The 16,159-nt window shown below is 38.0% G+C and overlaps 1 protein-coding gene across 2 annotated transcripts in view; it reads left to right on the top strand.

Annotated features, from left to right (window-relative positions):
* The window catches only part of LOC149833934 (25.3 kDa vesicle transport protein SEC22-1), a 52,804-nt gene that overhangs the window by 19,860 nt on the left and 16,785 nt on the right, over positions 1 to 16,159 (top strand). For both annotated transcript variants that reach the window (XM_090011119.1, XM_090011120.1), the window contains exons 3-5: positions 764 to 924; positions 1,026 to 1,172; positions 2,471 to 2,547. In XM_090011119.1, coding sequence (XP_089867245.1) covers positions 764 to 924; positions 1,026 to 1,172; positions 2,471 to 2,547 — 385 coding nt within the window. The remainder of the gene's footprint in view (positions 1 to 763; positions 925 to 1,025; positions 1,173 to 2,470; positions 2,548 to 16,159) is intronic.

Genomic DNA, 16,159 nt, shown 5'->3' with positions numbered 1-16,159 from the left:
TTATACTAGATTGTATGTGCACACGACTGTATCAAATAGTTATGTTATATATATGTATGTACATATAGATATATACCACTAAATGGTCCACCCACCAGATCACACTTTCAAAAATGGTATTTAGAGATGATTTTCAGCAAATTTGACCATATGGATGTGATCTCCATGGTTGAAAACCTATAAACGCACTCTTGTGTCAATTTTTTTAATAGACAGGATTTACAATGGTCTAAAATCAACCGTTTTGAAATTTCTGAAATTTTCTGTTACAAAATCCTATTTACACACCAAAAAATTTGATACAAGAGTCTGTTTCTAGGTTTTTGACCATGAGATCACATCTGTATGGTCAGTTTTTTTGAAAATCATCTCTAAATACCATTTTTGAAAGTGTGGACAGGTGGGAGGACAATCCCCCTCCTTATATATATCCAGATCAATGTCTGGTTCTGCCTATGGTAGGCTCCGTTGGACCAAGGCCTAGTACTAGCACCTCAGAGTCAGACCTGGGTGTAGTGCAGGTCTGACCCCTTCACAGCCCCAATGTCAGTTGTCAATGCTATATGATCTCCATCTCACTGTAGTTTTATATTTATTTCGCGTGTAAAAAATTAACATATATTCCCTGAACATCGTAGATGTGTCTTGACCAATCTTTTTGTAATGAACTCTTTTAAGTCCTATTGTTCCATTCACTTCACATCTAATGGGGAACTTGTTTCAGTTATTAGAGTGATCTGTTTAACTTGACCGAATTTTACAGCTACATAATTGAGGGCCGAGTATGTTATCTGACAATGTGTGATCGTTCTTATCCAAAGAAGCTTGCTTTTCAGTACCTTGAAGATCTCAAAAATGAATTTGAGAAGGTTAATGGAAGTCAAATTGAAACTGCTGCAAGGCCATATGCTTTTATAAAATTTGGTATGCTAGATTTTTTCTCTGATTTGGATTTAGGGATGCTTCATTTTATGCTTTTAAATTGTTAGCTAATAAAAATAAATTTCTTTTTCTTTATTTTCAAGATGCATTCATTCAGAAGACCCGGAAACTGTACCTGGACACCCGTACACAGCGCAATCTTGCCAAGTTGAACGATGACCTGTATGAAGTCCACCAAATAATGACTCGCAATATTCAAGAAGTTCTTGGAGTTGGAGAAAAGTTGGACCGTATGTTAATTCTCTTCTCTTTGTATTCTGCCATGATCTTTCTTATTGATACTGAATAAAAAGAATGGAAACCAGGAGTGATTGGTGACGTAATTATTTCAAACTTGTTTCCAAATTGTGCACAGTGTGTGATACTGATACATCACTAGTCTTGGCTATATCTTGGCAAGGAAAATCTCCAGATATGATAGGCTTTTTTGATGAATCTTGGGAAAATATCAGCACTTGCTATAAAAAATGCAAAATTATTTAAAAAATACTTTTTGCACAAACGTAAAGAAAATATAGAATTTGTTTAAACATAAAGGTCATAATAAAAGCATAGAAAACAAGAAAGTTAACATTTTTATCATGGTATTCTAAGTTTCATATTATGAATCATGATGTTTTTGCCTGCTAAATTAATATTCTATTATATTACAATTTTTTTTCAAAATATCAGTAATATCTATGATTGGTGTGTGTGCATGCATGTGTGAGCTATTAATTTTCATAACCTTTTGTGCGTATTAGCAAGTCCACCATAAATTTATACCCTTAATCAAATTTAGAAAGGGTCTAGTAGTTATGATGCATTCTTTGTGTAGTTGATGCATCAAAACCACTGTGTTGTTTCTGAATATATTGGGGACTAAGCTTGTTAATGTCCATGAAAGGCTGTGGCAGTTAGCAACTCCACACACACACATAGAGGATTATGTCACCAAATTTCTTGATCAAGAAACTTGGAGAAAAGAATGATAAGATGCAATTTTCAAGAACTAGAAATGTTACCACTTGCCAGACGTGTTATTTCTGAGAAGAAGCTTCAATCATTGAACTTTGTGCCTTCATGCTCTTGTTTCTACTCTAAATATGTTTAGAGTTGAAGCTTTTAAATTGTAGATCCTTCCTAGAAGTTATCATTACGTAGATGGTGCCTATCTGTGAGAAAAACAGCTTTTTTTGCTGCCATGATTCAGTAGGGTGAATGGGAGTTTGTGCTAGGATTTTGTCCACTATATCCATCTTTTTGAGAGTATTATACTTTGTAACGATTATCATGCTATTAAAGAGTTTCATGCTTGGGAAGCATTTCTTTGCCCATTCTTAAAGACTTTTGTTCTCTTTGTACCCAGAATGAAGATGATTTGTTCTTGTTTACTATACAAAATCTTTATCCCACTCACACACACACACACACACACACACACACACACACACACACACACACACTCTCTCTCTCTCTCTCTCTCTCTCTCATTCACATGGTTCTTATGGTTTCTCAGAATCACCTTCATTTGGCTTTCATTTTGCAGAGGTCAGTCAGATGTCCAGCCGGTTGACATCGGAATCTCGTATATATGCTGAAAAGGCCAAGGACTTGAATCGACAGGTTAGATACATTTGATTATCATACTGATAATTAGAGGCATGTTACTTGCATAATCTGTCATTTGAAAATAGCATGCTAATATGATCTTGGTAATTAAGGTGGATATTATTCTGGTTCATTGTCTTTTTTCTTATGTTTTTGTGGATCTAACATTCTTGTTTGCTTCTAAGGGGCCATATTGTTATTATTATATGGTTAGTGAATTTTATGTTCTGTTTGCTGTTCTTTTCCTTAATCAGTGAATTTTATGTTCTGTTTCCTTTGCTTTTCCTTTTTGACATTTTAAGTGCTGAAAATTATTGTAACATAGACAATCATATGGAAAACAGAACCATTATTGAGAGCAACGTCACATGGATGGTGACAAGTGTTTAGTGGAACAAAGATATGGTTGGTATGACTTCAGTTCCCTTGAAGTGCCAGCATTGTCATTAGACTGTAGGTGCTTTGAATCACTGTGCATTTATTCAATGATTATTTAGCATCTATAGACTTGGATCAAGAATAATACTTTTTTACCTATAGGAAAAATTGCCAAATAAGTTGAGAAAGCAAATTTTCATTCGAGTAAAGACGATAGTCAAAATTTTCTAACCATAGAGGTGTAAAACTGTTTTTTTTTCACCTTTGACAAGTTTGGAAAGAAAGTGGCAAAGAAAGTCATAAAATTAAATATGATGCATATGATGAAATACATATGAAGTTAAAGATAAAAGAAGGAAACATACATACATACATACATACATACATACATACATACATACATACATACATACATACATACATACATACATACATACATACATACATACATACATAGAGTGTTGAAAACATTCTAAATGGGGTTTTCAGGGTTTCAGGTGCTTTTTTCTCAATTCTGTCCCCATAGATGTGCCTGGCATGGTTGACTTATTAGGAATCAATACATGGATCTTATGATTTATATTCTAGTCTTATCTTAAATCCTAAATATAGCAGAAGTGAGTGTAACAAGTGAAAAAAATCTCTTGAAATAACATTCTTGCCATGTATGTTGACAATCTAACTAAAATTTTGTTTGGCCTTTCTCTACGTATTTTTCCAAAAAACCAAAAGTATTACATGGAAGTGTCATAATATTTTTTCAAGTATACATTTATAACTCTTTCTTTCCCTCTCTTCCAATAGTTACCAACATTTTTCCTACTAAAATGTCTTTCCCACTTCCTATCTGTAAATCTCTCGCTCTCTCTTTCTCTTTTATTAATTGTTTTTTTTATGATGAGGAACCCTTGTCGAAACAAGAAAATCCCAGAGTGAGGCTCCATGACCACCATGCCTTTTCATTTTTGGCTACTAAACAATTTTATCCATGACATGCACATTTTAGTTGAGAAAGTTTTCATACATGATTAATTGAGAAGTGGCTATTTTGGAAGACAACTATCATTATCTACTAGGTTTGCCTATAAATAAATTGGTAATGATACGGTGCTCCGGGAGTACCTACTCCCACTTAATAGAAGTTTTAGATTGTCAAATTTCTTAAACTTTTTTAGTTGATCAGACCCTATAGATATGATCTATAAGCATTATTTAGGAGAAAACAAGTTTTGTATCATGTGATTATAGCATATATGTATGTTTTTTAATCAACTGCTCACAATGTATCAAAATTTAATGACTCTAAAAATCCTACTTTTATGTCCAAAAAACATGATCCAAAGCATGGTCCCTGTCAAATCAACTATGTTGATTACATCCATAAGGTTTAATTGAAAAGATACAACCTACAACCATACAACCATGATTTCTAGTATGTAGGAGTAGGTACTCCCGGAGCACCGGAGCATTACTCTAAATAAATAATGTATAAAGAGTTCCAACCCATCTAAAAGCAAGAATAGCCCATAGCATGCCCTATTGATTTATCTATTCCAACTACATCTCAAGAGCCTTCTGTTTTTTTTATTGGAAAGGCAAGCTGGGGTTAGGCAGACCCCCCACCAGTTATCAATCGTACCATTGGGGTTTCGAACCTGCAACGTCCCACCACAGGGAGATGTGCACTGACAGCTCCTACCAACCACGCGTCTCAATTCATATATATGATGCCCTCAATGGTAACAATATTTGGAGCCTTGAAAATTTGCAAAGATTTTGGGCCATTGATTTTCCAAAATCCCTATCCATGTGTTGGAACAGGATGCTCCAAAAGCTGACCCCTATAAAAATCAAGCATGTAGATCACATCTTTACAGTCAAAATTTCAAAGTAAAACAACAAAGACTAAAAAACCCATTTAGCATGTTTCCTTTGGCATAATTTATTTAGCTATATATATACATATATATGATAAGTCTTTGGTGTCAACGTCCGTACGGTAGATGTGATCTATGTGATTGATTTAGTGGAGAGCGGCCCTTGGATCACTGGATTCTGATGTATAAATAGGTTTTACCATCAAATAAAAAATTTAACGGCTGGAATTTTTTGGCTTAAAAAATATATTTTTTTGTTGAAAAACCATGATCCAATGGTTATCTCCACTAAATCGAACATGTTGATCACATCTATGGTGTCAGATTGAGTAAAAAAAACTTGCGTCTGTGTTTCGACTCATTGATACCGTATGGGCGTTGATATCAAAGCCTTACCCTATATATATATATATATAGGGTAATACATCTGTGCTAAATGAAACATGCTATTAGATTTCTGGTGTTTTTTTCGCAATTCCAACCCAATAGATGTGTTCAACATGATTGATTTACTAGAAATCGACACTTGGATCATGCATTTTGGATGGAAAAAATGGTATTCGGAGCCTCAGAAATTTATGAAAATTGTAGGCCATTGATTTTTGAAACCTTATAAAAACCTATCCGTGCATCGGAATCAAATGCTCCAAGAACCTATTCCTATAAAAACAAGCATTATAGATCACATCTGTACGACCATAATTTAGAAAAAAAACCAAAAATCTAATAGCATGTTTCATTTAGCACCGTCCCCATTTAGCACAAATGTATTACCATATATATATGGGCTCAACAACAACAACAACAACAACAACAATAACTACGCCTTCATCCCAAAACAATTGGGGTCGGCGATATGAACCAACAAAGAAAATCATTCTGGGTCTTCCACATGAATCCTTCTCCTCCAATCATTTCTATCCAATGCCATGTCCTCGGTGAGGTTCAAAGCATTCATATCCTTTCCTATCATCTCCATCCAAGTCTTCCTAGGCCTACCCCGACTTCTTTTAACTAATATATTTTCCCATTTCTCCATCCTTTTAACTGGAGCATCATTAGGCCTTCGCCGAATATGTCCAAACCACCGTAAACGATTCTCTCTCATCTTATTTTCAATGGGTGCAACGCCTACCTTCTTACGTATCTCCTCGTTCCGAATCTTATCTTTTATTGTATTTCCACACATCCATCTAAGCATACGCATCTCAACTACACTCATTTTTTGAATATGATGTCTCTTGGCAGCCCAACATTTCATATTATATAGTAAAGCGGGCCTAATAGTCGTCCTATAAAACTTTCCCTTCAACCACAATGACATTCTACGATCGCACAACACTCTAGTTGCACTTTTCCATTTCATCCACCCAACCTATGTCACATGGGTGCGGGAGCGGGTGCGGGGATTCGGCACTTCCAAAAAACCCGGGTGCGGGGGTGCGGCAGGGGCAAAAATGCAAAAAAAAAAAATATATATATATAATTTTGAAGTTTTAACAGTTTAACATTTAACAGTAAACATTGTCATAAACTCATAATATGATTCATCATGCATGCAGTATATCAACCTAAATATCAAATTATCAATCAAATAAGTAAAGCAATTACATAAATCGACCTAAATATCAATCAGAATAGACTCTCCAGCATATGATATACACCTTTTCATACCAAGAGGTTCATTAGAGATCAGAAATTATTGAATAAACAACAAGATGTTTTCTCTCTTGTCCAGGCAATCGAAAAGAAAAAAAAATGGTTGATCCTTGATTCCTTTGGAATTCAACTCTGGACCTGCCAATTTCTTGGTCATTCTCCCATTCACTAAATCGTTGGTGCACAAAGTGGGGTAATGGAATTTATCCTCAAATGTCATTAACCACCCTCACCTTGATGTAAGAAATGGATGATGCACATTCTCTTACTGTGCGTTTCCACGCAATTACAGATCCTAGGGATCTGTGGATCTGAAATCTCTGGACCTCTAGTCCGGCTAAACATGGTTAGGTGATCGGGTCGTTCCTGGTCGGACCCAGTTGGATACAGGGTCACGACACGACAGACCAGATCCGTACCCAGACCCAGGGACTACCCCCATAGGTTCCCCAAGTCTGACTAATATAGTGGAAAATCCCCAGGCGGTTTTGGACTTCAGATACTTTTGTGGTACGTTGAGATTCTTGTCGGATATTCAGAGCAGACATGTCATACCACGAATAGCACTCCTGTCCTGTTTGGACTTGGGACACAACAAAAGATCAATGAGGACCTAATCCGGATCCGATCCAAAACAAACCCATTTGACCCATCTACAGAACCACGGATCTGATCCCGTAACCCGATCCATTGATAGCCCCCGCATGGAGTCTGCAATCTTGATGCATGCAGCACAACCACACACAGACACAAGTCCAAAGACAGCCAGAGAACAACCCGAGACAGCTAGATGGGGGAGGGGCTCGGCCCCTCCTGTGCCGAAAAACGAGGGAGCAGGGGAGGCTCAACCCGTCCCTTGCCGACCCAACAAGAGACCGAGAGGGGGGGGGTGCTCGGCCCCTCCCCACCCGACCCAAGAAGAGAGTGAGAGACATACCTGCGAAAGGAGAGGAGGAGCCGAGAGGATGAGCCGAGAGGAGGAGTCTGGGAGGCGGAGCTGGGGGCGGCAGCGCTGGGGGCGGCGATGGGAGAGCTCGAGCTCAGGGGGAGAGAGAGGAGAGATTAGGGAATTTTTTTTTTTGCCCTAATCCTCCTCCTTTTCAAAGGGGGGAATTTTTTTTTCGCCCAAAATTGTGGACAAAAATGACCCTGGGTGCGTTGACCGCACCCAGGGTCGTGTTGACCGCACCCGGTGCCGCACCCGCACATGATCCCGCATCGCGTCGCGTCGACGCGGGTGCAGCATCTGTTTTGCCGAGTCACTGTGACATAGCACCCAACCTTTATCCTATGATTTAAATCTCCATCAATTTCTCCATACTTTTGAATGATAGATCCCAAATATTTGAAACAATCATCCACCGGTATTTCTTGCTCACCAAGCTTCACTACACTCCCATCACTACTTCGTTGCTTACTAAACCGACATTCCATATATTCTGTCTTACTCTTAATCAACTTAAAACCTGTCTGTTTCCATAATTCTAACTTAGCATTAACCCCTGCTCTAGACTCATCAATCAAAACAATATCATCAGCAAACAACATACACCACGACACATTTTTTTGAATTGATCTCGTAAGCTCATCCATCACTATAGCAAATAGGAAAGGGCTTAAAGCAGATCCTTGATGTAACCCAACCGTTATAGGAAAATTGGTTGTCACCCCTCCACAAGTGCGGACATTGGTTACTACTCCTTCATACATATCCTTAATTATACTAATGTACTTGAGAGAAACACCTTTCTTCATCATTGTCCACCAGAGAACGTCCCTAGGTACTCTATCGTATGCTTTCTCCAAATCAATAAAAACCATATCCAAACCTTTGTTCCTCTCTCTATTTCTCTCAATAAGTTGTCTAAGAAGATGTATAGCTTCCATAGTTGATCTTCCAGGCATAAAACCAAATTGATTCTCCGATATCATGACAATCTTCCTGAACCTAGACTCAATCACCTGTTAAATTATGTATATATATGTAAATCATAGGATAAAGGTTGGGTGGATGAAATGGAAAAGTGCTACTGGAGTGCTGTGCGATCGTAGAATGCCATTGCGGTTGAAGGAAAAGTTTTATAGGACGACTATTAGACCCGCTTTACTATATGGTACGGAATGTTGGGCTGCCAAGAGACATCATATTCAAAAAATGAGTGTAGCTGAGATGCGGATGCTTAGATGGATGTGTGGAAATACAATAAAAGATAAGATTCGAAACGAAGAGATACGTAAGAAGGTAGGTGTTGCACCCATTGAAAATAAGATGCGAGAGAATCGTTTACGGTGGTTTGGACATATTCGGCGAAGGCCTAATGATGCTCCAGTTAGAAGGTTGGAGAAATGGGAAAATATATTAGTTAAAAGAGGTCGGGGTAGGCCTAGGAAGACTTGGATGGAGATGATAGGAAAGGATATGAATGCTTTGAACCTCACCGAGGACATGGCGTTGGATAGAAATGATTGGAGGAAAAGGATTCATGTGGAAGACCCAAAATGAATTTCTTTTTTGGTTCATATCGCTGACCCCAATTGTTTTGGGATGAAGGCGTAGTTGTTGTTGTTGTTGTTGTATAAATATATATATACATATACTTATATATATATACATTAGTATATATATATATATATAAGTATATATATATATATATATAAGTATATATACGTATATATGTATATATACATAATTATATTTTCTTTTTTTGTTTTGTATAAACCAAAAACCCGATAGGGGTATTTTGGTAATTCCCAAATGTACCTTTTTCTTTTTCACTTTTTTCTCTTTTTCCCTTTTTTCTTTTTCCTTTTTTATTTTGTCTTTTTGCTTTTTGGAATCATAAAGGGGCCCCACCCATCTAGTCGTTGGGGCCCCAACCGTCATATTTATGACCGTTGGGGCTCCCAACGACTAGAAGGGAGCCCCCTTTATGGGTCCTCTTTAGTGCTTCCCTCCTCTATTTAAAGAGGAGGTTCCCCCTTGTAAATGTATGGGTTTTTACACCCTTCTCTTCCTTTCTTCAATAAATCCAACTTATGACTTTAAGTCATTTCCTATATTTGTGAGTTTTGTGTGTGCACATTTGGTGTTTGTGTTCTTGGCTCTTGTAGTCACTCTTAAGGAGTGACTTTTTGCTCTATTGGTGCTTCTGCCTCTTTTCATTACATGGTATCAAAGCCAGGTTGGTGATTGGGCTTCTCTTTTGTCATCTTGGAAAGCGTGCCTCTCAAAGTTTTGAAGAAAGGAAGAATATTTGGTGCCGATGGAACATGACTCTAAAGTGGAGCTCTCTTTCAAGCTAAATGGGTCCAACTATCTCATGTGGGCCTCCGCTATGGAAAATCATCTAAGAGGTAAGAAACTTTGGGGTTTTGTTATGGGGACTACTCCCGAACCCTCTCTTGTTCTTACCAAAATTGAAAATGAAGTTGAAAAGGCTTTAGATGGCGATGAGCGCATCAAAGCCATTAATGAACATCAATCCAAAATCGAGGATTGGGAAAGTAACCATGCCAAAATCTTGGCATGGTTTATAAACAACGTAGATCTTAAAAATTGTGCCAATATTGCCAAGTTTAGAAGAGCCAATGAGGCTTGGTTTTTCCTTAAGGGTATGTATACCCAAAAGGATCTTGCTCGGCAATTCTTTTGCCAAGAAAAAATTCGTTCCACCAAACAAATGGATATGAGTGTCCGAGACTATTTTAGCTCTCTAACTCCTCTTTGGGATGAGCTTGCCCTTCTTGAGCCCAAATGGGTTGCTCCACAAGACATTGAACTAAGAAGGGAACAAATTGAAAAGGAGCACTTTTTTCAATTCCTTCATTGTAACGCCCCGAAATTTAACCCAAATTTTTAGGGATTTTTTTTTAAAAGCGGAAACACTAATAATTCTCGGGTTAAGCATTTCAGAAAGATACAGGAAGGTAAAAGCAAACCACACCATTTATTTCCACTTTAATAATAATAAAATCCAACATCAGAGTTTTCACATTTAGTCTCAAAACAAAAATCTCAATCTGAAAGTAAGCAGAACCGCCAGGGAACAAATGGATCAAGTCTCGGTCTGCGCCTCATCCCGTTCCGCTCATAGACTACTCTGTGCCTGAAAATAATAAAAATTATAGGAATTAGACTACCACGTCTAAGTAGGAAAACTGTAATTATTCTTGCAAGTAGATCATGTGTCAGGTGTGTGATGTGGGTGTCGTATTTAAATTTCAGTCTAAACCTAAACACCTAAGGAATTCGAAGCAACAGCAATAACAGACATATGTCTAAATAGAAAGGTAGATTATGTAACAGTTATACTTAAGCACAAAGAAACAGTTTATGCGACTACAACAATTAAGCAGGTAAGGTATTAAGCAATTAAAGCAGAACTTACACTAACATGAATAACATCAACATAACATCCTTAATATGAATTCATTTAACTAATCTATGCACAGTTTAGGATGTCGCTTCATCATAAATACCGAGTATAAAGCATGATGAAAGAGTATGCAAATGTCTCTTTAATGACTCCAACATAGTGATACCTAACTGTTCTAATTAATGTTTATCTTTTCTTATCCCGCGGGTACACACGGGCCAAGGCAACCATCACAGAAGAGAATGTCCGGGGGTATATTATTCAGGGTTGTATTATTTACCCGAACATTCTAACTGTGACTGAAATCCCCAAGGGAGCGGCCAGTGACCGAGAGAAACTCCCAAAGGCCAAAACCAAAACAGGATGCATCCCTAACTTCTGCAGAAGAACATGGAACTGCCGCCTAGGACACAATTGGTAATCTGGGTCCCCCGACTCTGAGGACTGGGACCAACGAGTCGCTTTACGCTCGAAACCAAACACATGTCCCCAGAGTTTTGTACCACTTACCCTCTCCAAGGTAAGCCCGAAACTGAGTGGGTTACTCTTTTCATTAGTTCATTTCCCGAAGTATGGGGCATTTCCCCAACTTCTTTCTATTATCATAGTAGTAGGATTCTCAACCTTAGTCATTCTACCCAGGTGTATATAACAGTCTCAGTCATTTTAATTACATAACCCACCCACAGTGCTCCGGTGCCTTTAAACCAGTCAAGCACACAAGTTATTATTTAATTTCATTACCAACATACTTGAACCAGACCACACACCTTCGTTAGGTACTTAACCCGGATCGGGTAGTCCAATCTGTCTTGCCCATTAGACAAGGCACATGTCTAAAGATTTCAGTGTACACCAAGTTATATGTTCATCTAATATGTAACCACTTCTATGTATGCTCAGCAAAATTTATTATCATGTAGGGTCTCATTATGACAATTTCCAACAAACAGGGTAACTACCAGTATCTTCAATAGTTGACATGAGTTATCATAAGCATGCCACATCTCCCAACATAATACATAGACAAAATAAGCTAACAGGAATTTACCTACACAAGTTAGGGTTTACATAATGGAATAGTGTCAATCGGCCAGCATAAACATGCTATATTTTACGGGATGAAACCATTAGCATCAGTCAACATAAATTATGTTATGTTTAACATGGATTTACATAATAATTAAATCAACATAGGCTAATTATAACTATGCTAAGTTCAGCATAACTTCACAGACTAAACCATCAACATTGAGCAATAACAAGAATATCAAGTGGGTGATCAGAATTAGCAGGGAAGACTTATAATCACAAAGCAACAGCTGTACCAATCGGCCAGCATCAACAACGTGTCACCCACACTTAGGTCGTTAATTATAACATAACCAGCATGATGTAACCCATAAGTAGAAACAATCACACGCAGATAGGTCGTTAATTCCAACCTAACAAACATCTAAATTAACTTTATACTCATATAAAATTTATGCACAGCAAAATAGTAATTCCAATAACCACTTAATCTATTTCTATACAGGCATAATTTATAGGGTTATCATGCAGCCTATCATGAGTTTAAATGCCTATTAAATGTCCAGATACATTGGCATCAAATTTATATGCAGCTTCTTATGAAAACAGTATATTCTCCTAATGGGCAGTAGCATCAGATCCATGTGCAACTTTATATAAAACAGAATGTCCTTACTAACCGACGACTATCTGTTATTGCGCAAGCTGAAGTAGATAAAGCCCTACTGACTTAACTGCAGATCACTATAAAAAGTCAACCAACTATTCACTATAAATTCTGAAACACAAGCAATTGTAAACGTTTCAGCACAAAGGCAGTAGCAGTATATGTTGCTGAGGCTAAAAAAAAAACTTGACATGGCAGCATAATCAACGTGTCACACACACTTAGGTCGTTAATTATAACATACCCCATAAGTAGAAACAATCGCACGCAGATAAGTCGTTGATTTCAACCTAACAAACATGCAAGTATATGCTGGACCTAATGTACAGGGTATTCACACATACTAATGCTTGATTCCTAAAAACAGAAAATCCGAACCCCCCCCCCCCCCCCACACATGATCGATCCCTAAAAAAAACAGAAATCCGAAACCCCCAAATTAAAAATTTGGGGTTTTCGGTTTGGGGTTGACAGACAACCCCAACATTAAAGATTTTCCCCCCTTGCAAGTCGACCCATCTGGGTTTTGGACAACCCACCTCAACATGACCGAACACAGTCAAAACCCAAAAGAAAAATTTCAGAATCCTACCATTTTCCGGCGAAGTTGTTGCGGCAGCTACGAGAGGAGGTCGGTTGCGTCTCCTGACAAAGCTTCGACAGCAGGCCCGAGCTCGGGGGCGATTCGAACGAGAGAGAGATATCGAGAGAGAGATATCGAGAGAGAGAATGGGATGTCGAGAGAGAGGGAAAGAGGGGTTCGGGGTCCCCCCCCCCTATGTAGGTGGGTGGCCTCCCGAAAAGGGAGGAAATCTTACCTTTCCGGCGGCTGCGGGGTGCTCCCCCAACTCCCCATCTCTTTGCGTGTTAGGGTTCAGCTGAACCCTAACACCCGATATATCGGGGGGGGGGGGGAGGGGTTCTCCCAACTCCTCTCTTGTTATGTTTATCGGGCAGCCCCTGTATCTTTTTTTACAGGGTGTGGGCCGGGTCCGGGTCCGAACCGCGACCCGCAACGCTGAACCAGGTAGCGATTTGGATCCGGGGAATAAAAAAAAATGTGGATCTATGTCGTGTGAACAATAGTGGATCCATGGGTTGGATCCACTTGGGTCCAACGTTGGATTCGACCAGTTTATTTGCTATTATACCCATATTTTTTTTTCTTTTTGGATTCGGGTAACGGATCCTAGGCCCAAATCATGCTAAAAAAATATGTATATACACAATTTTTTTAGGTAATTCTATAAAATTTGCGATTATTACATTCATGGACTTCGCCCGGAATTTGAACAAGTGAGGGCATCTCTTCTCCGTAGAAGCAAAGCCCTACCTATTGAAGATGCTCTTGCCGAGGTATGTCAAGAAGAAACTCGACTTGGCTTGAGTATTAGGAATGATGAGGTTTTGGCCGTTAATAGGCCCGGTTCAAATGTTAAAGCATATAGACCTCCCCACTTTTAACAAAAATATCAATGGGCCTAGAAAGGGAATCATATGCCACTATTGTAATGAACCGGGACACATTAGACCGGTTTGTCCTAAGCTTAAAGGAAAGGTTGCCGCGGTTGGAGAAAATTCTCCAAAGTAGGAAGAAAGTACCAAAGAAGGAGATATCAAAGAAACTCTTAATCATATCTCCGAAGTTCTCCAACACCTTCTCAAGTCTTCTCCTTCAACATCCGGAGCCGCCATCGCCTACTCTTCATCACGTCCAGGTATGTGGATACTAGACTCTGGTGCTTCTTTCCATATGACATCTCATAAAAACTCCCTTTCCAATGTTTTTTCCGAACCTATGTCCTCCTATGTCTCAACGGCCGATGGAATGTCTTTAAAAATTGAAAGTATTGGAACACTTGACTTAAAAAATTCTCAAAACTTTTTTGTTCCTAAAGTAAGAGTTGTTCCAAAAATTAATTTAAATCTTTTTTCCGTTTCCCAAATCACCGACCATGGATGCCAAGTCTCTTTCTCACCTAAAGATTGCATCGTGCAGGATCTCCAGTCAGGGAAGCTGATTGGGCAAGGTCATAGAAGGGGTGATCTCTATTTTATGGACTTTTTGACGCTTCCATTTAAGTCATCTTGCAATCTTGTCAAAGACAAAAGTATTGGAATTTGGCATGAGAGACTTGGTCATCCAAATTTTGTAAAAATGTATCTTTTCCCTTTTTTGAACAATACTTGTAAAGACAATCACATGACTTGTAAAGATTGCATTTTTGGGAAATCTAAAGCTATTCCGTTTCCTCAAAGAAGTTATTTTGCCACTCGGCCATTTGAACTTGTTCATTCCGATGTGTGGGGACCTTCCCCAATTTTATCTAAAGGAGGTTTTTCGTATTATGTGGTCTTTATTGATGACTTCACTAGATTTACGTTGATATACTTCTTAAGTCACAAATCTGAAGTCTTCTCGTTCTTTAAAGAATTTCATGCAATGGTTAAAAATCAAATTTTGGGAAATCTATCTATTCTTAGGTCCGATTCGGGAGGTGAATATATGTCTAATGATTTTCAAAATTACTTAAAAGAAAATGGAATTTGTCATCAACGTTCTTGTCCCAACACTCCGCAACAAAATGGTCTTGCGGAAAGAAAGCATAGGCACATAATAGAAACTATAAGAACATTATTGATTTCAAAAAATATCCCAAAATCCTTTTGGGCCGAAGCGGTTCTAACTTCAACATATCTCATCAATATAATCCCTTCATCCTCTTTGAAAAATCTTTCTCCATTTGAAAAACTTTACTATATGTCTCCCGATTATAAAAGATTAAGAATTTTTGGATGTAAATGCTTTGTTTTAACTCGCAAAAATGATAAACTTTCTCCTAGGGCTATTGAATGTATTTTTTTGGGATATGGCGAAAAACAAAAAGGATATCGATGTTTTGACATCCTTAATAATAAACTTTATATCTCAAAAGATGTCACATTCCTCGAAGAAGAAAATAGTTTTTCGCATCAACCAAATGAAAATATTGACTATTCCTTTTTATTTGACTTGTTACCTCAAGAAAACATCATAGATGATCATATTGATCTTAATGAACCTCTTGAAGATCTTGTTGAACATCCAAATAATGATCAAAACTTAGAAGAAAATGCTTCAAGACAAATACAAGTCTACTCTAGAAGAAATGAAAGAAATCCTCCATGTGCCCTTGAAAGATTTTTTCAAAATGAGTCGATAGAAGAAACCTCTCAAAGAAGATCAAATCGCATTCCTAAGATTCCAAATAGATTTGTTTCTTATGACTCTTTTCCCCCTAATTATCGAGCATGTCTTCTTGCTCTTCACTCCTTTCATGAACCATCACATTACAATGATGCTAAACAATATGATAATTGGAATGAAGCTATGGAGCTTGAATTTAATGCCCTTAAAAAGGCACAAACTTGGGAAATCATTGATCCTCCCAATGGCAAGAAACCCATTGGATGTAGATGGGTGTTTAAAGTAAAAACTAAGAGTGATGGTTCATTGGAAAGATATAAGGCTAGGTTGGTAGCCAAAGGTTATGCCCAAGAGTATGGGGTAGACTATGATGAAACTTTTGCCCCAGTTGCTCGAATGACTAGTGTTCGAACCCTTATTGTATAGCTTCTGTCAAAAAATGACCCATCTT

Source organism: Nuphar pumila, chromosome 6 (assembly GCF_984573655.1).
Source record: "Nuphar pumila chromosome 6, dmNupPumi1.hap1.1, whole genome shotgun sequence".
Lineage (NCBI taxonomy): Eukaryota > Viridiplantae > Streptophyta > Magnoliopsida > Nymphaeales > Nymphaeaceae > Nuphar > Nuphar pumila.
This window is presented reverse-complemented; position numbering and strand designations above follow the sequence as displayed.